We start from the raw sequence: 27973 nt of genomic DNA on the forward strand, positions 1-27973 counted from the left end.
TCGGACACTGGACGGGAACTGAGCGGAGAAGAGGGAGTTTGGGGGGCAAGGGCGCCCTGAAAAGCAGTCTGGAGTGGAGAGGCGACCCAAAGCGCCAACGCGGTGGAGCAGAGAGTGGGCTGCATTTATCTATTCTAGAGCCTTTCACAAGGGATCTGGGGGAGCCCCGCAGGGGCCACGGCCAGGGATAGATGCTCAGTCGCTCCCAGGTCGGGGGGTGGAGTGGGGAGGAGCTCAAAACGGGAGCCGTTTGGGCACTGCTCGCCCCACTCGGCGCTCGCCCTCCTCCCGGACTCTCCCCCACGCCCTCCCGTGACCCCTCCGGACTCTGCGTCGCCTCCCCGAGCCGCACCGCTCTCCCTCCCCGCCCGCCGGCCCTCCAGTCCGCGCTCCAGGGGCCATCGCGCTCCGCACCGTCTCCGAGCGCAGCCCCCGGCGGTGCGTCACAGCCGGGCTGGCCTCCGCCGCCCCCTCCCTCCGCCTCCTCTCCGGCCCCACGCGATCCGCCCGGAGAGGCGGGGAGCCGGGAGCGCGACCGCCGCGCCGCCACTCTGCAGCCGCCGGTCCGAGGCGCAGTCCCTAGGCCCCGAGCCCGGGCCCCCGGCGAGTCGGCGCCGCCGCGGGAGACCCACAGGCTGGCCTCGGCGCGGAGGGCGCGGAGGGCGCGGAGGTGAGCGGGGCGGGAGGGCGCGAGGCGAGGTAGCGGCGCGGAGTTGCGGGTCGGGATGCAGTCGGTGCCAAGCGCTGGGTCCTTCCTGCCCGGATCCCGCGCCCGCTGCGGGGGTGCGTCCTGAGCGGCGGCGTTCCCGATCGCGCACCTGGAGGTGGGGAGTGGGAAGGCTCCGGAGGGGGTGTCTGTCCACCGATCCCACCCCCTACTCCTCTCCTCTGGGTCTTCCCTCGCTCCCAGATACACCGGAGGTTGGGCCCAGGAGAAAGGAGGCCAGGATCGAGACAGCGTCCCAGGTAGGCTGTGCCCCCCCAGAGTAGGGACTGGCCGGCTACCTTAGCCTCCCGGGTAGCCTGGCCACCTACCACCGGGGGGGGGGGGGGGGGGGGGGTTGATGCGACGCATTTCATGGAAAATCATACATCGCTGCTTTGCCAACAAGGAAGTGTTTCTAGTATTCATTTTGTTTATTAGCCAATCGTGTGACCCTGGTGTGTTCAGGCCATTGTATGTTTAGAAAGTAATTGGCTTCGTCTTTAAGTGTCTGTCCCCAATGATGTTTGAGCCGGTGTTCAGCCTCAGCCAAAACTTGTTGAAAATTATGCCCTAAAAATCTGGCTCTTAAAATAGGGCAGAGAGATCAAGAGAATCTTTGTCAGGAGATTTCCATTACCCCCACCCTTTAGGGAAGAATTGGTGTCAGTTTTTACTCCTCAGGCAGTTCTTTTTTTTTTTTTTTTTAGATAGAAACTCTTATCACAGGCCATGGTTAATTATCATTCGTCATTATGGGCGAAACGGGGAGAAATGGAACACACGTCTGACCTTTCCCCCACCTTCATGTCTTGATTAGACTATCGTCCTGTTAGCAGCCCCACTTCTGGGAACCCTTTTAGTTCTCTCCAAACCATTTAGGCCATTCTCCCACCCTCCTTCCCCCCCACCCCCACTTTTTCCACTTTATTATTTCTTTGCTATGTTAATCTCCATTTATTTTTTTCTTTCTCTAAGGTGTGTATATTTTTTACCCTGCACCTCTCCCTCTGTTGTTTCAAAAATTAAAAGCTGTTTACAGAAGAAAAATACCCATCCTAGATAGTTTTCAGAGTATTTAGAAACAATTTGCCGTTTCTTTCTCTTAGCTTATCAGTCCTTTGGGGGTTGAGGGGAGAGACAATATCAATAATGATACATTGAGCTAATTATGCAAAAAAGGAAATGAAAAGCTGTATCAAAGTCACTTTTTATGCAGTGATGACATGGAAAATATATTTGTAGTGAGTGAACATAATTACCTTTAATACTGAAAAAGTAGCACAGATGAAGGCAAACAAATGTTTAAAGGATCATAAATGAGTTAGAAAGGTGAGAAAGAAGGCAAACCAGAAGTTTAAAAGACTAGGCCTTCAAGACATCAGGAGATACATTTATTCTGTACTCAGCCAGTAACCATGACATTCACATAACCATGATATTGACATATTAATTACCTGCTTTGGGCCTCCATCAATGAAAAGAGGGATCTTACCTAGAGACCTATTACATATCTTTTGGTCCGGACGTTTTCTGATGCATTCAGCAGCAACGAATATTGGATTCTTATTTACTACTAGGGACCCGGTGCACGAAATTCGTGCACTGGGTGTGTGTGTGGGGGGGGGGGAGTGTCCCTCAGCCCAGCCTGCCCCCTCTCACATACTGGGAGCCCTCAGGCATTGACCCCCATCACCCTCCAATCGCAGGATCGGCCCCTTGCCCAGGCCTGACGCCTCTGGCCTAGGCGTCCGGCCCGGGCAGCGGGGACCCGCAGCTGCAGCGGCCCCATGATTGTGGGCTTCACTTTAGGCCAAAGCAAGGGACCCCTAGCTCCTGGGACTGCCAGCTTCGACCCTGCCCAGCTCCCATCGCTGGCTCCACCCTTACTTCCTGCTACCACTGGCCAGGGCAGAAAAGGCGCCTGATTCTCCGATCATGGCTGGGGGGCAGGGCAAAGGCGGCCCCTGGGCCGCCTTTGCCCTGCCCCCCAGCTCTTAGCTCCCCCCTGGGTTTCCAATCACTGTCAGTGGCAGGGGGCTTCTTCCTGCTTTCCCTTTCGCCTCCCTGCATTGTGCCTACATATGCAAATTAACCGCTATCTTTTTGGCAGTTAACTGCCAATCTTAGTTGGCAGTTAACTGCCAATCTTAGTTGGCAGTTAATTTGCATATAGCCCTGATTAGCCAATGAAAAGGGTAGCTCGTACGCCAATTACCATTTTTCTCTTTTATTAGTGTTGATGTGCCAGGCATTGTGGAGGTAGTGATGGACAAGATAAACCTGGTTCTGCCCTCAGGGAGCTTTTTGTCTGGTGAGAGAAATAATAGTGAATAAAGAAACAATGGCATAAAGTAATTATAAAGGAAACATAACAAGAGCTGAAAGGAAAACAAAGAAAAACTGTAGTGACTCATTCTGTTCAAGAGACATAACAGCATGTGCAAAGTTCTCAACATGGGAACCAGAATGGTCTTTTCTACTTGTAGAAAAGGATGGTCTGTCTGGACCGTCTATAATAATAAAAGTGTAATATGCTAATTTAGACCGGACGCCCGTTGAAGCTGGGACTGCAAGGGAAGCCCGGGTCCTGGGTGCCAGAGGGAAGCCAGTGCCAGCAGCCGGGGAAGGAAGGCCTACTCTTGCACGAATTTCCTACATCGGGCCTCTAGTCTATACTAATAAAAGAGAAAAATGGTAATTGGCGTACGACGATACCCTTTTCATTGGCTAATCAGGGCTATATGCAAATTAACTGCCAACTATGATTGGCAGTTAACTGCCAACTAAGATTGGCAGTTAACTGCCAACAAGATGGCAGTTAATTTGCATATGCAGGCACAATGCAGGGAGGCGAAAGGGAAAGCAGGAAGAATCCCCCTGCCACTGAAAGTGATCGGAAACCCAGGGGGGAGCTAAGAGCTGGGGGGCAGAATCAGGCGCCTTTGCCGCCCTGGCCAGTGATAGCAGGAAGTAGGGGTGGAGCCAGCGATGGGAGCTGGGCATGGTCAAAGCTGGCAGTCCCGGGAGCTAGGGGTCCCTTGCCTGGGCCTAAAGCGGAGCCCACCATCGCGGGGCCGCTGCAGCTGCGGGTCCCCGCTGCCCGAGCCGGACGCCTCAGCCAGAGGCGTTAGGCCTGGGCAGGGGCGGAGCCTGCAACCGCGGTGAGCTGGGGGTCCCCTGCCCACGCCTGACACCTCTGCCGGAGGCCTCAGGCCTGGTCAAGGGGCCGATCCGGTGATTGGTGATCGGAGGGTGATGAGGGTCAACTCCTCTGGCCGAGGCATCAGGCCTGGGTGGGGGGCGGAGCCAGGGATTGGGGGGATATGATGGTCCCCTTGCCCAGGCCTGAAGCCTGGGTCAGAGGCATCAGGCTTGGGCGGGGGGTGGAGCAAGCGATCAGAGGGAGATGGGGGTCCCCTGCCCAGGCATGATTCCTGGGCCAGAGGCCTCAGGCCTGAGCGGGGGCCAGAGCCAGTGATCGGGGGGGAGATGGGGGTCCCCTGTCCAAGCCTGACACCTCTGGCGGAGGCGTCAGGCCTGGGCAAGGGGCCGATCAGGCAATCGGAGGGTGATGGGGGTCTACGCCTCTGGCCGAGGCATCAGGCCTGGGCAAGGGGCCGATCCTGCGATTGGAGGGTGATGGGGGTCAACGCCTGAGGGCTCCCAGTATGTGAGAGGGGGCAGGCTGGGCTGAGGGACACTCCCCTTCCCCCACACCCAGTGCACGAATTTTGTGCACCGGGCCCCTAGTAGGGAATAACAGTCATCTAGGATGGGATTGAGAGGTGTGCAGGGGCTGTCGAGTTCATTTGGGGCCTTTTAGGTGGTGGTCAGGAAGGGAGCTGTAGTTCTAAGTACCACAGAAAACCATTGAATTTTGAGGGAGAGACATCGTTCTATTTACCTTTTAAGATGACCTTAGCTGCTCTGTGGAGAATGATTTGGGAAGAGGCAAAGGAGAACAAAGAGAGAGACCTTACTAGAAAGTGTTTGTAGAGTTTAGATGAGAAATGCTAGAGACTGAATTAAACTGGTATCAGTGGAGAGGGATTTAAGAAATATTTTGGAGAACAGGAGTTGATGTGGATTGTATGTCAAGGGTAAGGGAAAGCCAGGACTCAAGAATGACTCCAAGATTTTTGACTTATACAACTTGTAGGTTATGGTACCATTTATTGAAATGAGAAAATCTGGATGATTTTATTTTATTTATTTTTAATTTAAATTCTTTATTGTTGAAAGTATTGCATATGTCTCCTCCCCCCCCCCCCAGCACATGCCCTCACCCCCCTACTGTCTGTGTCCATTGGTTATGCTTATAGGCATGCTAGATGATTTTAAATATGTTTTTTAAAAAAGATTTGGAAACAAAATTTAATGTTGGAAAGGACTGCAGGAGTCAAGTACAACCTCTTTGTTTTCCTTTTTAAAAAGTATCTTTTAAAATATATTTTTATTGATTTCAGAGAGAGGCAGGGAGAGGGAGAGAGAGATAGATACATCAATGATGAGAGAGAATCATGACTGGCTGCCTTCTGCACGCCCCTATTGCAGGTCAAGCCTGCAACCCTGACATGTGCCCTGACCAGGAATCATACCACCAGGAATCAAACTTTGACCTCCCGGTTCGTGGGCAGACACTCAACCACTGAGCTACACTGGCGAGGCTTTTGTTTTCCATTTTACAAAGGAAACAGACTCAGAAAACGAGTTGATTTCAGAAGCCTAGGCCTGTTCTTTCTTCTCGACATCACATAAACAAGTCTTCCATAATGACCATAGTAGCCTTCTCAATCATTTATTCTATATTTCCTATGAAAAACATGAAATGAAAAGATAGCGAGGCTAGTCAGAGCGCGGCCCATGGACCACAGCATCACCTGGTGAGGCCCACAGGCATCACCTGGGAGCTTGGGAGGAATACAGAACCTGGAGCCTCATTCCAGAATTGGAGAATCAGAATGCATTTTAACAAGATTCCCAGGTGATCATATTCACATTGAAATTTGGTAGGCGCTCTTCTAGAGCCAGTCAATCCGCTTGGAAACTCTCGTCTGCTCAGGTCAGCAGAACCTAGGGTGTCTGGAGAACTACGCAGAGCCCCTTGTCAGACAGAAGGAAGAGATACCTCACTCGAACATTCAGAATTCTGCATGTTATGCAAAAAAAAACAGGAACGAAGTATGCTGTGTGGTGGGGTGACACATTTTAAGGAAAGTGAAGAGAAAATTACAAAATAGTGAGTGGATCTACTGATGCTGTTACTGCCTGAGTGGAAAAAGGGGAAAAGCTGCGTGTAAATTCTCCAGCTTCCACCATTCAGAGGCAACAGTTGTTCTCTCACTAGTGTTATTTTTCATGATTACAGACGTGGATCCTGAGAAAGAAAATACCTACTAAAAAAGGCTCCCAGTGGCTGACTGGGCCCAAATTTTAAAAACATACAAACAACGAGTAAAAACAAAACAGAGCCTCGCAGCCATTTATACACAGGAGCCTCTCATGCGAACAGCACTTCAGGGGAAAGCCTGCACTGAACTGCCTGCACTGTGTTTCTGCCACCCGAGCCAGGCCTTATCAAGCAGTTCCTGGAATCCTCTTCCAGCCAATAGGACTGAGGCTTTCCCTCATGCAATCAGAGCTGCACGCTGTATTCCCATCTGTCTCTTCACTGACCAATCAGAGCGGCCCTATTCTGACCAATCAGCACAATGCCTTTTGGACCAGTCGAACTGAGGATTTGGAGTCCTCATTTGCATGAGTCGAAGGAGACCCAGGGCAGAGACTTGTGTCTCTGTAAGTCAGCTCCCCTCTGGTTATGAGAATGCCCTTTCCCTTCACAGGGAAGACTGTTTTCTGGCTGGAGCAGAGCAGTGCAGGCCAGTGCAAACTGGCCCAGAGTGGAGCAGACCAGCAAAGAGCAAAGCAGACCGGTGTGGAGCATAGCTGACCAGCCAGGAACAGAGCAGAGGAGGTCTAGCCAGAGAGGGTCCTGGCCTTGGGGGCCACCTCACACACAGCCTTGCTGTATCACAGTGAGCTGTTCTGGACTGAATAATGTTTCCTTCTTCACTGAACCCATATTGGGGATTCCTGTTGGCATTGAATTGGTGCCAAGGAGGACTGGTTGACACAAACAATAATGTAAAGATGAGCGTAATTGAGGATCCAAAAGCCACAGAAGTTATCTCCAAATACCAAAACAAGTATTAGGTTGCATCCTGAAACTTTTAGTAGAGGTGTTTTCAGTCTTGGCTGATGACCTCTAAAACAAAAGCTTGATGCCCAGGCTGAATTTCAGACCAAGGAAATAAAAATCTGAGCAGATGGGTGGTGGTGACTAGATATCACTATGCTACAAAGGTCCTTGGTCCATCGATCGTGCCCCTAAAATTGAGAACCCCTGCTTCCGAAGGACCCTTCCTCCTTGAGGGAAGAGGCAGCTCTGAGATTGCAGTTCTGCCTGTAAACTTCCCCAAACGGTGGGACCCTCTATTTCTCCCCTTGCACCAAGCAGAGTCAGCACAACTCAGGTCACGCTCTGCCGTGTGTATGACAGCCCCTGGGGTTTTCAGAACATTAAGGGAGGCAGGATTTTTTAAAAGAGGCACGTACTGTGGGCCAATTTTGTTAAAATGTGAGTAAACACAGTGACTGCTGATGAAATGTTCTAAAATTGGATTGTGGTGATGGTTGCATAACTGTAAATTTACTGGAAATTACTAATGTATACACTTAAAGTGGGTAAATTTTATGCTGTGTAAATTACACCTCAATAACGCTTTTTTTTCAGTTGCTGTGTATGCTTCCACATTCTTGATTTCATCATATAATTAGATAGGAAGCCAGTGCCTGTTTTGTGTAATTGCAGTGTCAGTACCTAGCCTGATGCCTAGTGGATAGGGCCAATGATGATGTTGGGTTGGTGAATGGTTGGGGATGATGGATGGATGGATAGATGGATGGACGGACAAATATCATTATGATCATGGGTTGTTTCCTCATTGCTAAATAGGTGTCAATCACCAGTTAGCCCTAAAGTTTATAGCACTCAGTGGACATTAGTGCTATTTGTAATCTGTTTTGTGTTATGGTATTGAAATTAGGGAAATGAGTTTCTGTAGGCCTTTCATAGAAGTTTTTTTTTTTTTACAAGTGACTTATTGCAACAGAGAAAAAGTTGTATTTGTTAGCCAATAAACATATGCATCCTTATCTCAATACCATCTGCAACAAGGTTATTACTTCTTTATTTTATAACTGACAGTTTGTAGTTTACTTCTTTAACCCCTTCACCTATTTTGCCCATCCTCCCACCCCTCATCCCTCTGACAACCACCAATATGTTCTCTGAATGTATGAGTCTGTTTCTGTTTTGTTTTACTTATTTTTTTAGATTCCACATATAAGTGAAATCATACGGTATTTCACTTAGCATAACACCTTCCAGGTCTGTCCATGGCAAGATTTTGTTCTTTTTCATGGCTGTTTCCATATCTTGGCTCTTGTGAATAATGTTGCAGTGAATACAGGGATGCACATTTCTTTTTTGAGCTAGTGTTTTTGTTTTCTTCAGGTAAATACTCAGAAGTATAATTGCTGGACCCTATGATAGTTCTGCCTTTCATTTTTTAAAAACCTCTATACTGTTTTCATAGTGGCTGCACTAGTGTACTAGTACATTCCCACTAGCAGTGCACAAGGGTTCCTTGTTTATGTGTTTGATATTTAGTTGTTCCATATACTTTTTAATCACTATAGACGAGTGATAACTTTATATTTGGAAACCAGTGCTCTAACACTTTTAAGGTCACAGAAAGCCAAATTTAACTTAGGGTGCTTATAGTCTTAAGCTTACTAGTAAATGAACCTATAATACACTGTCATTAACGTGGCTTGAAGCAGCCCTGTGTAACTTATTTTTATTTAAAAAAATTTTTATTGATTGATTTTAGAGAGAGAGAGAGGAAGTGGGAGAGAGAGAAAGAGAAACATGGATTTGTTGTTCCCCTTTTGATGCACTCATTGGTTGCTTCTTGTTTGTGCTCTGACCAGAGATCGAACCCGAAACCTTGGGGTAGGTATCAAGACGATCCTCTAACCAACTGAGCTACCCAGTCAGGGTCAGTCCTGTGTAATTTAGAGATTATTTTGTAAGTATAATTTTATAAATATGAATGACTTGAAATAAGAGAACACCATGTGGTATTTCTATTCCCTGGTTTTCTAGAGCAAATACACTCTTATCGTCCAAGCTAGTTCTTAATTGTATGATGATGTGAGGTTATTTTTTCTTTCTGCTTTTAATTCTTTGTACAGCTTGTGTTTTCCTAACTATAATGTAAATTCCTTGAGTATAAGCGCCATGTTTCTTATGTCATTTATCTCTCCTATGCAAAGAACACAGTGGCCTCCATAAATTCATGCTGGTCACACAGCAGAGTAGGTCTGTCTTGCCAGTTACAGTCCCATCATTTCTTGTCAATGGAAATGTACAATGTAAGGTTTTTAGTAATTTTTTTTTTTTGGTAAATACAAGGTAAACCTCCTTCAGATATTGACATTATTCACTTTTTATAACCCCATTTTTTTTTTTTTGCAGATGCCACAGTTTTAATTAACTTCAGCTCAGCAGTTAAGCTAGTGATCCAAATGGTAGCTTAGCAAAGGAGGAATTGATTGATGAGATTTGGCCCCAGGGTGTCAGCACTAGATAGTTACCCATCGTTTGTGGGAATGAGTGGCTCTGAGGCCTGTGTATGGATGAGTCCCACAGGACACCTTTCTTTTCTTTCTTCCCTCTAAAAAGCAGGCGGTCTGCAGAGTCCTCAGAAGACAGATGGGTTGCTAGCTGAGTTTCCTCAAAAGTTACCCAGCAAACATTCATGTTTCGTTTTGTAGTATTAATAAATTTAATTCTTTGTTTGGTTTTGATTTGGGGGGGGGGATTATTTCAGCATTTTATCTGTTTTATAGCTAGAATTCTTAAGCTTATAGCTCTGGATTTATCTAAAACTATCCTAAACTGAGATTCACATTGTAGCTATTTAAAGTGTGTATTGATTTTAGAGAGTATAGTTACAGATGACATTTGGAGATCTCCCCTAAAATGTTTACACTGCAGTTTTAGAATGAGCAGAGATTGGAAGACTCTTATTTAAATCCTGGTTGGATCACTGCAAACTGCATTGACTTAAGCAAATCATTAAAATTCTGAGTCTCTTTTCCCATCTTTAAGATGGGCATAATGTGTACTCCACAGGCATTTGAGAATTCAGTAAGATAATGTTATATATGAAAACCTTGTGCACTATTAAATAGCACACATATTTTAGTACTGTAAGCTTTCAACAATACACAAATAACTCATCTCTCAGATCCTTTACAAGTTGGGGTTTTTTTTTCTCTTTTTCGTGGATACTTTTACATCCCTTAAAACTATAATGAAGAGTCTCATTTATCAGGCCAACTTTTATTTATAGTTACAGTCACACCATTAAAGGGTTCAGTTAGAACTTGTCATTAGAAATATAATGTGAATAAGAGTCAAACATGTTAGAACAGTTCCCTGTAAATATGTATAAAAATACATGTTATAATAGGAGGCCCATTAGCTCCTCATGAATTTTTATCCACATTCTGATTTACTGAAGGGGTTTGAATTTGCTTTATAAAATTAGCAGATAACTGATACTGTTTTGCTTTTGTTTTGTTTTAGTTTGAAAAGACCTTGATCATCATGATAGATTTCAAGATTTTGCAATTCTTATATTTTGGGAGATGCAACAATCTCTACTCAGAAGAAGTTAGGACTAGGGTATGTGACACTTGGGTTCCTGTGAGTAAGCTTAGTAACCCTTTTACCCTTAGACAATATATAGGACTAGGGGTAAGTTGGTCAATTCAACTTGAATTGTTGAATGAAATGATCATTCAGTTGATTTGCATATTAGGGTTTTATTATATAGGATGAGCACAACTCTTCCCCTTTTCCCTCATGCCCAAAGAAAAAGCCCTTTCTTAAATTCCTTACATTTGCCGAAATGACACATGCCTTAGCTGAATTGCACATGGATTCCAATCCTAGCTCCCTCACTTTCTCTCTTATGACCTTGAACAAATAAATTATCCTTTGCTTGTCTCAGTATCTTCATCTTTAAAATGGGCATGGTAATATTAGCACCTGTCTCCTGTGGTGATTGTGGGAATTCAATCAGTTAATATATAAAGCACAACAAACCTGACAGAGAATATGCTATAATGAGAATCCTATCTAATGAAGAGGGAATATGCTAATTGACCCTCATGCCGTCACAAAGATGGCGGCACCCACAGCCAATAAGGAGGGAATATGCTAATTGCCCTGCTCTCAAAGATGGCAGTGCCCATAGCCACAAGATGGCAGTACCCAGTTCCCTCAGCCCCACCAGGGTGGCAGGCACTCGGCAAGGCCGGGCCCACCCCCTGGTGGGCCGGGCTGCTCTGCATGCCTGCCTCTGGAGTCCCCCAGTTCCCTTAGCCCCCCAGCTGCCCAGGGCTTGCCCGAGGTGTAGGCAAGCCCGGATGTTGGCTGCCCGGCTGCCCAAGGCCGCCCAAGGCTCAGATAACCAGGCCAGCAGTGGCAGCAGCAGAGGTGTGATGGGGGCATCGCCACCTGCCCCTGAGGGCTCCCGGACTGTGAGAAGGGGCAGGCTGGGCTGAGGGACCCCCGCTCCAGTACATGAAATTTCATGCACTGGGCCTCTAGTTAGGTTATATTATTTTGTCTTTCTAAAGATTAATTTACTGGGGTTTTTTGTTGGGTTTTTTTGAGTCATTGTATGTGATCCATTTCTAGGGTAAAAAGTTGAATATTTTTAGCTCCAGTAATTTCAAATTTCATTTAGTACAAACCCCCAAAACATGTTTTTGAAACATTTCATCTTTCCTGTAAAATCCATTAAATTCTCTGAAGTGATCCACATCTGTTTTTAGCATAAAAGAAATTGTGCAATGAGGAGAGAGAGGAAGAATATTTTTCATTCATTCCCATTAGTGACACTGATTTATGGCAATCTGATTGGTATTCTGGAGAAAGATATTTCGAACATTTCAGGTGTTAGTCAGTTAAAAAAGAATTTGACAAATTTCTCCAGAAAGAGTAACTGCATTGTAGTCTATCCCACCAATGAATAAAAGAAGAAAAGATTTCACAAGTATTGTGTAATTTACTGTAAGGCCATAAACACATTACTAATATCATTGAGAAGCTAACTTTCTCAATGATAAGTTAAAGGATATAGGGGGAATGATAGAAGCCAGTGATATTTAATACTTTATTTTATATATATATATATATATATATATATATATATATATATATATATATTAAATATATTTTATTGATTTTTTACAGAGAGGAAAGGAGATGGATAGAGAGTTAGAAACATCGATGAGAGAGAAACATCGATCAGCTGCCTCCTCCACACCCCTACTGGGGATGTGCCCGCAACCCAGGTACATGCCCTTGACTGGAATCAAACCTGGGACCTTTCAGTCTGCAGGCCGACACTCTATCCACTGAGCCAAACCAGTTAGGGCACTTTATTATATTTTTATGCCTGTTTTTCTTAAGATATTATGTAAGTGCCAAGGTTCATTAGTAGTTCATTCTTTAGTAGTTGATTTATCTTATTCTCATTTAATACGAGTCAGGCGTATAGGATAGTTTATAGACTCCATGCCAAATGACTCTTGAGAGTCTGGATTTAAAGATTTTTTTAAAAAAAATTTTATTGATTGATTTTAGAGAAAGAGAGAGGAATGGAGAGAGAGAGAGAGAGAGAGAGAGAGAGAGAGAGAGAGAGAGAGAGACATCTGTTTGTTATACCGCTTATGTATGTATTCATTGGTTGATTCTTATATGTGCCCTGACCAGAGATGGAACCCGCAACCTTGGTATATCAGAAGGACGCTCTCACCAGCTGAGCTACCTGGTCAGAGCCCTTTGTTTTTCATGGTTTTTCTGTCTTCTGTTGTCCTGTGTGCTATAACGTCCTACCATAGTCCTTTCTACCACTAGCAGCTTTTCTGATCTGCTGCGAAACTGGGTAATCAGGTTAGAACGGTGTTTTTTAAAATGTTCTAGGTGAAGACATCCATCTCTTCCTTGTGTTCCCGAGTGCCTGTTGCTCAGAGAGGGGTCTGCAGACCAACAGCAGCAGCTCGCTGGACCAGAAATGCAGCATCTTGGGCCGCACTCCAGAACTGCTGAGTCAGAGTCAGCGTTTTAACAAGGTTCTCAGGTGATTCATGTGCACAGTAAAATTTGAGCAGCTCCACTTTAGCATGTCAGCTCTGTGACAGTTCATTTTTTCTATTCCGAGATCCTTTTTTAGCTTACACGTTGTGTCTTACTGTGCTCTAAGTTATAGAGCTTGCAGAAATATTGTATGTCTACAAACGAGGGCCATATTATAATGTCTAAAACTGTATTCACGTTTGGTAAGAGGTAATTGATGAAGATTTTATTTTCTCTCTCCTAGGATATCCCTGGTGATCTTGGAAGAGTCTGTGTCATGGAATCTATCTCGATGATGGGAAGCCCTAAGAGCCTTAGTGATACTTTTTTGCCTAATGGCATAAATAGTATCAAAGATGCAAGGAAGGTCACTGTAGGGGTAATTGGAAGTGGGGATTTTGCCAAATCCCTGACCATTCGACTTATTAGATGTGGCTATCATGTGGTCATAGGAAGTAGAAATCCTAAATTTGCTTCTGAATTTTTCCCTCATGTGGTAGATGTCACTCATCATGAAGATGTTCTAACAAAAACAAATATAATATTTGTTGCTATACACAGAGAACATTACACCTCCCTGTGGGACCTGAGACATCTGCTCGTGGGTAAAATCCTCATTGATGTGAGCAATAACATGAGGGTAAACCAATACCCAGAGTCCAATGCTGAATATTTGGCTTCCTTATTCCCGGATTCACTGGTTGTCAAAGGATTTAACGTTATCTCAGCCTGGGCACTTCAGTTAGGGCCAAAGGATGCCAGCCGGCAGGTGTGTGTTTTTACATTTCATTCTTGTTTATCTAGTATCTTGTGGTTACGTAGCTAAACAAATAGCATACATTTAAAAACCAAATTCAGACCCCCTCCAATGATTATCATTTAGAAAACTATGTATGAGCACCCGAAAGTCCTGACCTCGTCGGGGCACACATCTTTTCTTGGACTTTTCTCTCATAACCAGCTAATCCAAGAAAAGGCAAGGTTGGCTGATGAAGAATGGGACACATTGAATTGATCTCTCCTTGCTTCCTCCAAAATAGAAATAAACAGCAAGCATGTCCTTTGTCTTTCACTCCTTCCCTCCCAACCGTCTTTCCTCCCTCTTCCTTCTTCTCCCCTCTTCCTTGCTTGCAACTATTCTGTAGCTGTATTCCATCACTGTATGAAATACGACTTAGTGTGACCCTCCAGAAGAATGCTTTGGGAGTGCCTTTTTATTTTACATAGGTTATCCATAGAATTTATTAAAATACAGTAGTACAGCTTATTTTATTTTTAAGTGTAGGTTTTAATCCCTGTGGGGAAGATAGAAGCAGATTGGATTTCTTAGGTTCTCGTTGAGCGAGGGGTTGTGTCTAGTTCACCTTGAAAATCAAAGCAGATGGGGAACTCCCTCCATGCCTTTTGGAATGAGAGCCTTTGTAAGTAAACATATGAATAGTGCTCCTTAAAGGTGTGATGCTGCATTATAATTAAGCATGATGACAAAATACCTTCGTTATTTTTGTCCATAACGATAGTTGGTTAGGAGTCTTAGAAAATCAATTCAGGTATTATATCACTGCATGCTGCATGTCATTCACAATAGCCATTCACTTTCGGGTCTTTAATTTGGAAGGCTAGTAAAAGAATATATATTTTCCAATTTTCCTAGAGGCTATTTCTGAATCCTTTTTTTTTTTTTCCTTTTGCATATCCACCAAAGTTGAGCGATGTATACAGACTAAATTAGAGATAAGCCTGAAATTAATCCTTTGCCCATATTTGTGATCATTTTAATCCTTTAACAACAACAAAATTTGTGGAACAATGATTTAATTCAAAGGGAGCTACAGAAATAGTTTCATTTGTAGTTCATACTACTCGTGTCCTTGTTATGAATGTTTGATTTATACTTTTAGGTTTATTATAAAATTTCATAATTTATAGGATTTTTCCAACAAGTAAAAGAGTTTACTTCATCATTGTCACAACTGTAATAAATTAATTTAGAATGCTTTTCCTTATTTCTCAGTTATATAGGTATTGTCCCCCACTCCATTTTAGAAGTTCATGAGCATGTGTATAGTAGTATAGACTTTGTCACTCATCTGCCTAATATTAGGTAAAATTAACAATGCAAAGAGCTTTACATTGTCAGCATAATGTACAGAGGTTTAGCATGCCAGTGTTTCAGTGTGGTCTGTTCTAGAACCCTTATAATAAACATCTTCAGGGATAAATGTATTTAGGAATCTGTTTCCCCCAAACATTACTTAATAGCAGTATTTTTCTAGCCCTCGGTGAGATGACCTAACCATAAGAAATAGCGGCTCACTCTAGCAATGAATTTGGTGCTCAGCAAATATTTGTTGAATTCTCATCTTCAGTAGTATATCTAAGAGGTTGTGGTAGTCTAAAGCCCATCCCCAAACCCACCCATCTTATCATTAGAGTTCCTATAGGGTTAACACCTTAGTGTTAGAAAATGGCAGTTGATTTGCTTTTTAAATTCAGTAAGTCTTATTATACCATTCCCCACCTAGTATATTGTCATCATTTAAAGATGAAATATCATATTCTGACTAATGAAATAATATACTTGAGATAACCCATGTTTTTTCCAGAGATACTTGGCAAATTGGTTTCTGAGCCAAAAGATAAATTTTATAAAACAGCATCATGACATAATTTAAAGGTGTTGGTTGCAAATTCAGTCCTGAGTGCACGCCCACCTTCTTTCTTGCTGAATTATCTGTAAAAGGCAGTGCTTATAATCACCCTACGAGGCAGAATCACTACCCACTATCGCCCCCAAACTAAATATTATCCAGGAAAGCCTGGCGAGGCAGCTCCAGCCTGTTCTGTGTGGGAGAGAGAGAGCTGGAGGGGGCGGGGCACAACCAGCAGCTCAAACTCCACCCACTGCAGGGGAGGCCTGGAGTCACCACTGCCATTGAACCCGGTGATCCAGAACCTTTGTTCTTCCTGCCTTCCTTCCCCTGAGGTCATCCTGGTCCCAGGTTCTAGCCAGAATTGTCTGCATTTTCTTTTCATGTCATCTCACGGGACTTGGCCATTCTTAATGACACTATTGTAATCTATTAATAAATAAGAAATTAATAAATGCTTTATCTCCTTAACTTTTGCATCACTTGGTCATCACAAGTGATGCTCCATAGACTAAGTGGAGCGTGGGCTCATCACCATTTTCATAAGCAGCAATAGTAATGATGTGTCTCTTGTTTTTGCTGCAGGTTTATATTTGCAGCAACAATATTCAAGCTCGACAACAGGTTGTGGAACTTGCCCGGCAGTTGAATTTTACTCCCGTGGACGTGGGATCATTATCGTCAGCCAGGGAGATTGAAAATTTACCCCTGCAACTCTTTACCCTCTGGAGAGGGCCAGTCGTGGTAGCCATAAGCCTGGCCACATTTTTCTTTCTTTATTCCTTTGTCAGAGATGTGATACATCCCTATGCTAGAAACCAGCAGAGTGACTTTTACAAGATTCCTATTGAGATTGTGAATAAAACCTTGCCCATAGTTGCCATTACTTTGCTGTCCCTGGTGTACCTAGCAGGTCTCCTGGCAGCTGCTTATCAACTTTATTACGGCACCAAGTATAGGAGGTTTCCACCTTGGTTGGAGACCTGGTTGCAGTGTAGAAAACAGCTTGGATTACTAAGTTTTTTCTTCGCTTCGGTCCATGTTGCCTATAGCCTCTGCTTACCAATGAGAAGATCAGAGCGATACTTGTTTCTCAACATGGCTTATCAGCAGGTATGGAGAATGTTTGTTATTTATGTGATTAAAAATTGGGTACAACTTTGTATACCTTGGTATATTTAGGGCAGGAAAAGTACTGTTCTTTAAATAATGTTCCTGCATAGAGTTTCATGGCTAATGCAAAATCATTGAGGGTGAAAGCTGCAACCATCCCTTTCTTTGCAGAATAAAATCAGAGAAATAAAGGATTAGGATTTTTCCTTTTTTCAGAAAATTGATTATAGAGAGAAGAACTGTGTGTGTGTGTGTATGTGTGTGTGTGTGTGTGTGTGAGAGAGAGAGAGAGAGAGAGAGAGAGAGAGAGAGAGAGAGAGAGAGAGAGAAACATTGACGTGAGCAGAAATGTAGATTGGTTGTTTCCTGCACATGCCCCAACCAGAATTGAACCCACAACTTGGGTATGTGCCCTGACTGTGAATCAAACCTTTTGGTGTGTTCGACAAAGCTCCAACCAACTGAGCTACACAGGCCAGGGCTGTTCTTTCATTTTTAATGTTATTATTGCAATGATTGCTTTCAGTACTGAACAGTTCATTATTTTAATGTTCTGTAATTGGCTATGTTCCACAAAATGTTAAGGCAATTCTCAGTAAATGTATAAAATAAAATTAGAACCAGTGAAAACATAAAACAGAATAGGAAGTCCATATCAGAAGACATATGCCTACAAGATTTTTTTTTATCAAAAAGCGGGAGGGATACCAGTTCCTCAGGTGAAGCTTTTCTAGCACTCAGCTCAAGAAAATCTCCAGGAGAGCTTCATGGAGGGAGCCTAATGATGGGCTATTTCCCCAGTCATTCCCACTCGGTGAATATAAAATACAGTGTCCCACGGGAGCTCTCTGATGTAGCGTTTCTCAGTGAAAGCCGAGGACACCGCACCAAAACAAATGTGTAAAAGCTTTTTCTTTTCATAAGGAGCCAAGGCATCATGGGCCATGTATGTAGCATCTAGTACTTACATGTGTTTCAACAATTTCAACCTAAAATAATTTGGAAAAAATTAATATCTGAATGTTTTTAAGTCATTCTTTCCCTAAAAATACTACTTCTCTTAACTGAATAGGGAGGTTTTGATATCAGCTCTCCTAGCTTCCTCCTTCAAATCATTTGCTCGGATCTCACCCCCACAGTGAGGCCTACATTGGACACCATTTTAAATTCTGCTACCTACTTCCAACTCAACCTTGGGACTCCCAATCCCTCTTACTCTGCTTGATTATATATGCATTATCAATATAGTTATTATATAGGAATGTGGCAAATGGACAGTTGGAAAAGTATATTAAATAAGGAGGCAATTCAAGTGGATAAATATTTGCATTCAGTAAATGCAAATTTCCCAGATCCCTCAGGGAAATCTCAGCTTCAGTGGAAAAGAAGATAAGAAGAAAGAGATAAATCAACATATAAATATTCTTGATGTGAGAAAGGAACACAGAAAATAGTTTAGAAATTCCTTTTCCAGGTTCTAAGTTGAACTAAGTCCAGAATGTACCCAAACAATTCAATCAAGTTTAAACCAACTTGTAAAAGTAACTCAAAACTAAGTCTAACCGCCAGTACTTCTTTGTGTCACCTGGGACAAACCACGTGGCATTTCGTGGTCTTTGGATGCCAGAGTCCCTGTAACTGTGATGCATTACAAACATGAGACAGGTTTATCCACTCTTCTCGCACATATGCAAAGAAAGAGAGAATCCTAGTCCTCCTTTTGTTTAACCCTCCATTCTCTTTTTTCCCATACCCGAAACAATACCATCCAGTAATAGGTTCTCTATAACAGTTTGTTAAAGTGAATTAATACAACTTAAATATGTCCATATGTGATGGATTCTTATGCCCACAGTGAACTCTGTGCTGAATGAGTTAATGCTCTACCAAATAAGGGAAACTCATGTTTGCTCTCTTGATAGATTCATGCAGACATTAAAAACTCTTGGAACGAGGAAGAAGTTTGGAGAATTGAAATGTATATCTCCTTTGGCATAATGAGCCTGGGCTTACTGTCCCTCCTGGCAGTCACCTCCATCCCTTCAGTGAGCAATGCTTTAAACTGGAGGGAATTCAGTTTTATTCAGGTATGTGAGTTTTTGTTTGGTGTGGGAATGGGCTGCATAAATTCAAATGTTAGTTGAATTTTAAATAATGCTCCTCATGAAAAGAGCCTTTGGGAGCTGTGTTTTTGCATGTAAGCTTGGTGACCTCATATGGTTGGAGACTAACTTAGGACCATCCTGGTTTAGTAAGTGAAAGTCCAGTACAGGGTTCTACAGCACTGGTAGTATTGGCTTTGATAGCCTTGCCTGCTATGCTATGGATAAAGGTTATTTTAATAAGAAAAATAAAATGAAGGTGGGGATGTGTGAGCTTAGAACAAGTTGAAGCCAACAGTCAATGTATTACTAGCCAAATGAAGAACTCTTTTATATTTTGAGTCATCCTGCTATGTCCAGAAAAATCTCATTAATTTGAAGTTAAGTGAGGATGTCAGTCTAATATTTAAAACAATATTTTAAAGCAGTGACAAACCAGATAACTAAGTTAATGGATTATGACAAGCAACCAGCCTTATGAACTTGTTAGTATATTTAGTATATGTTATATACATATTTATGTGAGTGTCTACAAAGGGGGTTGTATTTGTATTTTTTTAAATCCTCACTCGAGGACATGCTTTTATTGATTTTAGGAGGAGAGAGAAGCATCAATATGAGAGAGAATCATTGATTGGTTGCCTCCTGTATGTGTCCCAACCAGGGATTAAACCTGCAACCTGGGTATGTGCCCTGACCGGAATCGGACCTGCCATCTTTCTGTGTATGGGACAGTACTCCAACCAACCAAGCCATGCAGCCAGGGCTACATTTGCATATTTAAAAATATATAACTCAAACATAGACCCAATCAGTATTGGCTGTATCAAATGGTTTACAGCACTATAATGCCGATAAGTATCATTTGGTGATAAACTGAATTTGGGGGAGAAGGGTTCCTTATTAACTTGAGCTTTTTTGTTTTTAAATTATCTAAAAATCTCATTCAAATTAAGGGCATTTCCCTGGTCTAAATTCTTTTTTCTTCTTTTGAAGGAAAGAAAATATGAATACTTTGCAAAGTGCTAGTTTAATCACACTGGGAAAGAAATAGAAGGCCCTCAGATAAAAGGTGCTAGATGGGTGCAAACTATCATTATAAATTTAGATGAGTAATTGCAGACAGTACAATTTTCTGCTAGAGTTTTGATCCTTTCCCAGTGAAGTTAGATGTTTCATCATTCTACAGATGCAATATTACATTTATGTAATAGGGTATGTCTCAGAGTAAACAATCGAACATCATAGTTTAGGGAACCAGGAATGCTGACCTTTTAGATTTTAACCTGTAAACTGCTTAACTGCAGTGCTCATAATAATTTCATTTAATAAGGTCAATAAAGCCACATGTTTGAAATGTTGTTTATATTACATGTTAATATATAAGGTTTTTCATATTTACCTTCAGTTAGTATGTACATATGCATACATATATAAACACACTCAATTTTCCTAATATACACAACTGGAAGAAATGTGGATAACCTATATAAAAAGTTTAGCAGTTTTTGTCAACACCCTGAAAGTAAAGCCAGATGTTTTGACTAGCAGTCCCACTATATCAGTTCTAAGGAAATAAACCAGAATATAGGAAAGGGCATAGAGTGACATTATTTATAGTTGAGGAAAGCTGGAAACAAAGTAAATAATAATCAACAAAAGGAATGGTTAAATAAATTATAGCACATCCATTCAATGGAATATTATACAGCATTAAATGGTTCATTCTCAATGACATTAGGGGAAAGTTCTTCATATAATAAATGAAATAATTAGAATATTAAACTATGCAATATGGCTTTAATTGTGTCAAGTAAAAAGTATGGATGTAAATATATATATGTGAAAGTGCTTACATTGTTTAATTTAGTAGAGAACAAAAAGTAGTTCAATAATAATTTAAGATAAAATACGTTCACTTATGAATTTGAGTAATTTGTTTCTTATTCTTTGTTTCTTTTTCTTCCTCCTCCATCCGAAGTCTACTCTTGGCTATGTCGCTCTACTCATAAGCACTTTCCATGTTTTAATTTATGGTTGGAAACGAGCTTTTGAAGGAGAGTACTACAGGTTTTATACACCACCAAACTTTGTTCTCGCTCTTGTTTTGCCATCAATTGTAATTCTGGGTAAGAGCGTGTTACTTCTTCCATGTCTAAGCCAAAAGCTAAAGAGAATTAAAAAGGGCTGGGAAAAGAGCCAGTTTCCAGAAGAAGGTGTTGGAGGAGCAGTTCCTCATTTCTCACCAGAAAGGGTCACAGTCATGTGATGATAAATGGTGCTCGCTGATGCCATAAGACTTCCTACTCATGCCATTACTTGTATGACTTCCTGTGTGTTCAGTTGCCAGTGTGCTGTCAAATTGCTATGGGCTGAAACTTGTTCAATGTGATCTCAGCCAAATAGTGGTAGAATTTTCTTCCAATTCATGTTCAAAAATGTCATTTTTCGTCAATATAGATTTTTGTAGTTAACTTATTGTTAAAATGTAGGTGTTTTTGTTGTTTTGCACAACTGTGACATTACTATTATTTTAACAAACTGTATTCCACAGTCAGGCAAAAATATTTATAGTTAATAATATAGATTATAATATAATGTTAAAAACTCTTTGCAAACCAGCAGAATTTTAAGTTTTAATATAATTCAATAGATAAGTTTTTTTTCTGAAGCTCAAGGTTTTAATTATTATCCAGCGTAAGAATTAGAAATGCATAATCATATATTTTTTTAAGAAAGGATGCATTACATTAGCATCTAGGTAAGAGTACATGATTCTTGTATTTGTCTCATAAGATAGGATTTGAAGAATGTCATTGATTTTGTGAATTGATGTGATTATGTGAACAAACACAAAACTGAAAAGACAAATTGAACCTGAAATTATATTTAAAAATGCATTGGAGATATGAAAGATATACTGGTAATGTGTACTCCATGAAAGATTTTCTCCCTTACCTTGTTACAAAGCAGTTCCATTTGAATACGTTGTCAGGGAGAAGACAGTAATTGTTGGCCTCCAAAACTGATTTTGCTAATATAGTACCAATCCTGGAAATCGTATAATTGTTTCTAGTTAAAGGGAAAATATTAGTTATACACACAGGTAGTTGTTTGTCAACCGATCTATGTTGTTGCACCTTAGCCAATCATCACACTCTATGGTGCAGGATTTTACGGAAGTTCATTGAGGGATTCTAACATGCCATGTACTGTTGTTCTAAGCACTTTACTTGTATTATCCCATTTAAAACTTAAAGCAGTCCTGTGACAGGGGTAGCTATCATTCTCATTCTACATATGAGAAAACTGAAGAAAAAAAGTTAAGTAATTTGCCCAAGGTCATGGAGTTAGTGGCAGAGCCAGCATTGAAGCCCCAGCAGTCATAATTCAGAGGCTGTGATTTTAACCACTAGGCTGAATGGCCCCTGCTCCATCTCTGTGCATTGCATTCATGATGCCGATCTTTCTGCTTCCTCTTTTGGATAAAGGCATTGACATTCTTGAGAGTGAGTTGTGGTTATCGAATTGTAATACAATCCACAGTTCTTACCTTGAGGGAGGACCTTGCCTGGAACGTGACCCAGGAGACCCATAGCAGTCCGTATGCCTCCCAATACCGTGAGGGACTCCAGCAGAGATAGGACCATGGCAATTTTAATAAATGGCTGAGGTCCTACAGAATCTTAAAAAGTCCCTGTAGGTTGGTCATTTCCTTTTCTCTTCTTGAGAAGTCCTCCTGCCTGCTCAACCATTCACTGGGGAGCAGTTTGCAAGCTTGAAGGATATTAGGGGACGTGGTCAATTATAAATCTACTCTGGAGATATATAATCATACAAATTATTCATAAAAATGTTCAATGCTGACATTCCACATTAAAATGTCATTCTATTCAAACTTTGGTTAGAATGCCCTACATTTTTCCCCATATGCTCTCTCTTATTAAAATAAAAAATTGCAGACAAGATACAATTATATGCACTTCTCTGGAATTATAATATTTCTAAGCTTACCCTCTGAGGACTACTGAATCCAGCTGCCAAAAATAAAAGGGCATTTACTTAGTGGAGGCTGCCTTTCCCACCAATGGCTCTTTCCCTACTATGCATTATGCCAGTTTGGTAAATCACTCATGATTCTCTGATGTTCTCTTCTTGGTGAAGTTTAATGTCTTTTACTTTTTAATTGAGCTCTCCGTTTTCTTTATTTTAATTATAGTATTCCCCTCTTGATAATTACTTACTTGTTAGTTCTTAGTAGGAATTCAATTGGGTGATAACTTTTAAAGGTAAACACTCATAAACTATTGTAGTGGACTAGTGAAATTAGCATATTTTCAATACTTTCTTGTTCCTTAAGTTTCACTGTCTTAAGACCATATGTTCACCATTTCATGTGAAAACACAATTAAATATTCTTAAAAGTTAGATGACTATGGAAGTATATTGTTGCACATGTATATTGAGTAGCCAATGTATTATAAATAAAATGATCACTCTTGGAGATAAATGGGGACTTTGGAAATACAAAAAAACAGTTTATAAAAAAAATATATATATATAAGATGTAACTTGCTTCAAATGGTATCTCCTTTTCTCCTTTACAACGATAAAGTTAGTTTTGAAGTTTTAGAATAAAGGTAGTATATTATAACTCTAAATATTTCAAAGCCTTTCTAAAATGCAAAAATATTGACTTAGTTGTTTTATTCAATTGACATTTAATTGCTTTATTTTACTATTTCCTACCTGACTATTTTCTTCATCACTTTTTTTCATAATCACTTTTATAAAAAATCATTACTCTGGCCTCAGAAGTAGGACTGAATTCTGTTCTTGCTAGATGTGAGAAAGTGGTGGGTACTTTAAAGTAATAGGAATTTGTTTTCTAATCTGTACTTCGAGACGTGCCCCTGAGAAAAATTATAAGAATGTAGAAAACATATCCAGTCTTAAACTTATGCAAAAAATCAAGTAATTTTTTCCTAAAAAGAAAATAATCCTCGACTGATCATGCTACTTAGCTTTTTTTGTGCAGATGTCATATGTCTCCGCTATTAATAATTTTTAAGAACATGTTTAAATAAGAATATATTCATGCTAACATATATTTTTCAAAGCATTTATAGAAATTTAGATGAGATTGCCTATGTGTAGAGATTTTTATTTAAATTTTAAAATATTTTAAAGTATGAATAAATTATATTTATAGTATTTATCAGAGATGATTATTTTGTGCTATGTATGGGATTGGCTAATGAGCTCCAGTGTTAAACTACCTGATTACTTTCTAATAGATTGGCATAATCCTGACCTGATTAAGGAATTTTACTTTTGAAATTAATTTGATAATAGTAGCATAAGGTAAACTCATTCATACAGTCAGATTATGAAAATTATTTGTGTAAAAGGGCTTAAAGAATAAATCATATCCATATTTTTGTATTGTTTATCTTCTGTGAAATATAAAACATTAATTCTTTTTAATTGCCTTTTGCCATTGAACTATTTCATAATACATTCTGTTTAGAGAGTTCCTCCGAAAGAGGTTTATTTGTGAATTTTAAGGTTTCTTAATGAGACATTTTAAATAAAGGACCATAAATTATATTCATAAGTATTTCTTTAGGAATAATATAAACACTGAACCCGTGTCAGTCTATAAAATCTGTTTCGAAATAAGTAAACAGCCTAAAATGTTATTGAAATTATTTTGTAAACTCATGACTTAGAGCAGTGCCAATGTATTACAAATAATATACCTTGGTCCAGGGTTAAGATTAATATTTGTGATGTGTCATCTAGAAAAGGAGATGCTCCGCCTTCAATTGTTCATAAGTCAGTACGTCAGTAAAACACATTCTGGTGTATATTCAGTCTATGTAACGGCTCTAAATGGAACTGTAATAATTTTAGTGGAAACACAATCTGTTCTTACCTTTGAACTGAATTTTATAGGAATGAGAAGTTCTTCAATGTTTTTAATGTGAAAAATTGTAAAGTGCTAATATTCAGAAATTCTGCCCATATGATACCAAAACAATGCTTAGTTCAGCCTAACACATATGCATACTGAGATTTTTGCTTTCCAAATCATTGGATTTTCACACATGCAGCCATTCAAAATTAGGGCAGACTATATGGGATAGTCCCAGTGACTAGCCTGGCTAAGTTAAATTGCCAAAGCAGGGACTTTTGTATGATTTCCATAATGCCAACTTCTAGGAAATATTCTCTTAACATTTTCTTTAAAGGTTTTACATAGTGTTTCAGATAGCCAACTGGACAGGGACGACAGAGTTGCCCTGCTTCTTTAAAAGCTGCTGTCTATCACATTCCTCGACCGCCCTTGCAGTTCGTGGTCCCATGTGACTAAGTGTTGTCCAGAGAGATGTACGGGGGATGTATGAGTGACTTCCTGGAAGGGGCTTCCAGCATGTGTTCTTTATCTTATTCCTCCGTCTGGCTGCGGGAATTCTGGAAATAACAGGAGCCTTGACAAATCCAAGAGTACCAAGGCCACAGCCTAAGGAAGGCACGTTGGAGACTAAAAAGATCTTGACTACTACACTTCTTGGATTGCCTTTTCCAGTTTTTAAGCCATTGTAAACTTGGGTTTCTTTATATGAAGTCAAAATCAACCCATTCCAGCCTTCAGTTTTTTGTCAGGATACCGTTCAACACTGTTTGAATAAACTAGAATGCAATAATTCTTACCTTTAAAAGTTTTTAAAGGAAAATGTGCAGTTCATGTTAGAATCGGTTTTCCATTGTTAATTAATTATACTCATCTTCTTGTCTTGATCTCTGATTAAATATTTTGTATCCGCTTAGAAAATAGTCTTCTTTATAACTGTGTAATAGATATTTGCTAAAACTCTGTAATCACCAAATTATTGCTATCAAATTATATGCTATGTTTTTATATCATTCTCATAGATCTGCCTTATAAACACCTAAATAAAAAGTACTATTTAATGTGTTTTAACTTTTTTTTTTTGAAATGTTGTATATAAATGAATTTTTCTATCTTACTGAATAATAATTCCGATATTTTATGGAGGCTATCTAATACTTTTTCTTTTTAGAAGTATCCAAAAAATACACGTAATAGTTTTGGAATCCTGGGGATTCTATTTGTTTGTTTTGGCCAAAGTAATAATTTAGAAAACCATCTATTTAATGAGTTGGTATTCTCAAACATTTCTTTTCACTAGCATTTATTCTTTTTTTAATGTGTTTTTATTGATTTCAGAGAGGAAGGGAGAAGGAGAGAGAGATAGAAACATCAATGATGAGAGAGAATCATTGATCAGCTGCCTTCTGCACACCCCTACTGTGGATAGAACCCCTAACCTGGGCATGTGCCCTGACTGAATCAAACTGTGACCTTCTGGTTCATGGGTTGACACTCAACCACATTGTCTGAGCCATTAAGGTTTTTGTGTTTTTTTTAAACCAGGACTCAACACAATATTCAAGCTATATTCTGTAATCGCCCAGATTGCAGGAACTCTGTTTTATTCACTACTATATTTCCAGTGAGTAGTACAGTATAGTCCTACAGATACAAGATATGATCATGAATATTGATTCATCTTTACAGAAAATTGTTATTTGTCACCCCACATCCATGTAGCCATGCCTGCAATCCTCCTGCCCACACCCCAACCCATCACTACCTCCACCTCTGACCTTGCCTCTTGGCCAGTGGCTTGGAGCTGCCCTCTTCATCACCACCATCACCACACTGCCACACTGCTGTACTGACGAGGAGAAATCAACGTTGGTGCCTGTGGACAGTGTCTGTAGAGACTCAGGCTTCCTCTGAAGCTGCCTGGCAATGCACGGGTGTTCATGTCCTGAGAGTAGAACTGCCAGTAAAATACAGGACACTTAGTTAAATTGGAATTTCAGAAAATCAACAAATAACTTTTAAATGTAATTCTGTTACTAATATTGCATGGGAATATTTATGATCTAATATGTATTTATTTATTTGCTAAATCTGCAACCCTACTTGAGGGGAGGGAGAACTTTGACCAAAGAGATGCAGCCCCAGAGGGAGCTGGTGGATAAATTCTGCCTTCCTTTCCCCCAGATGGGCTGTTGAGAAGTGCAGTAATCCATAGGCCTCCAGGAAAATGTTCTGAAAGACCTAGGAATTAACTGCCCTTACAAAGCTTTGGCCAGCTCAGTAACACCTATGTTTGTACTTCCTTCTCCACTGCCTGCCTCACTTCCATCTTTTCCTAACTTATGCTTCCCAGAAAGAGTGCCCCCCAATAAAGTGGCGGCAGTTGAATGTTGTTGTTTGTTTATAGCAGGCTCTAGGGAACCTAGGATAGCACAGTAGTTCTGGTAGTGGATTGTTCAGATGGAAAATAAAACAAGAAATACTGATTTTTCACAAAGCAGGCTCAAAGTTCAGATATGTTGGAGCCCTGGAAGGAAGTGCATCTCCCGGGGACAGATTCACATTGATCAAATGTCTAGTGACAAATTGTCAAAATAGTAATTTATCACTCCTGCGAGAAATATCAGTGTCCTATAGGCAAGAATACCAGTATTGCCTTAAATAAGCATATTCTACTCTTGAATCTGTTCTCTCCATGAATTCCATTTATAACCCAAAGGATGCTGGAAGTAGTTATGGGCTGAATTGTATCCCCTTAAGATTCATACATTGAAGTCCTAACTCCCAGTACCTCAGAATGACTGTACTTGGAGATAGGGCCTTTAAAGAGGTAATTCAGATAAAATGAGGTCATGTGAGTGGGCCCTAATCCAATATAACTGGCATCCTTATACGAAGAGCAGTTTAAGATGGAGGGAAGACCATGGAGGGATGACAAAGTCAAAATGGGGCCATCTGCAAGCAAGGAGAGAGGCTTCAGAAGGAATCCAATCTTGGACACCTTGAACTTCGACTACTAGCCTCCAGGCTGTGAGGAAATAAAATACCTGTTGCGTAAGCCAGCCAGTTTGTGGTATTTGTTCCGGCAGCCCTAGCAAACTAATAGAGTCCAGGGAATCAGAACAAGTCATGTTATGGAACTTGAATAATTAATGTCATAGGAACAAAACTTGTCTGGTTAATCCTGCTCCACAATAAAGACAG

General features: G+C 40.9%; 1 protein-coding gene across 7 annotated transcripts; it reads left to right on the forward strand.

The window, feature by feature from the left end:
- The first annotated feature begins 275 nt into the window (after positions 1–275).
- Positions 276–27882, forward strand: STEAP2 (STEAP2 metalloreductase). 7 transcript variants are annotated; one of them, XM_059712247.1, is made up of 8 exons: positions 276–670; positions 911–966; positions 12834–12990; positions 13231–13755; positions 16223–16750; positions 18673–18837; positions 20834–20981; positions 26492–27882. In XM_059712247.1, the coding sequence occupies exons 4-8, from the start codon at positions 13264–13266 to the stop codon at positions 26620–26622; spliced, it is 1464 nt and encodes a 487-aa protein (XP_059568230.1). In that variant the 5' UTR covers positions 276–670; positions 911–966; positions 12834–12990; positions 13231–13263; the 3' UTR covers positions 26623–27882. The 7 variants fall into 7 exon arrangements, with proteins under 7 accessions (XP_059568230.1, XP_059568224.1, XP_059568228.1 ...); XM_059712241.1 differs by lacking the exon at positions 26492–27882 and having other exon boundaries at positions 281–670; positions 20834–25834; XM_059712245.1 differs by lacking the exons at positions 911–966; positions 26492–27882 and adding an exon at positions 10434–10538 and having other exon boundaries at positions 281–670; positions 12882–12990; positions 20834–25834.
- The last annotated feature ends 91 nt before the right edge of the window (positions 27883–27973 follow it).

This window comes from Myotis daubentonii, chromosome 10, assembly GCF_963259705.1.
Source record: "Myotis daubentonii chromosome 10, mMyoDau2.1, whole genome shotgun sequence".
NCBI lineage: Eukaryota > Metazoa > Chordata > Mammalia > Chiroptera > Vespertilionidae > Myotis > Myotis daubentonii.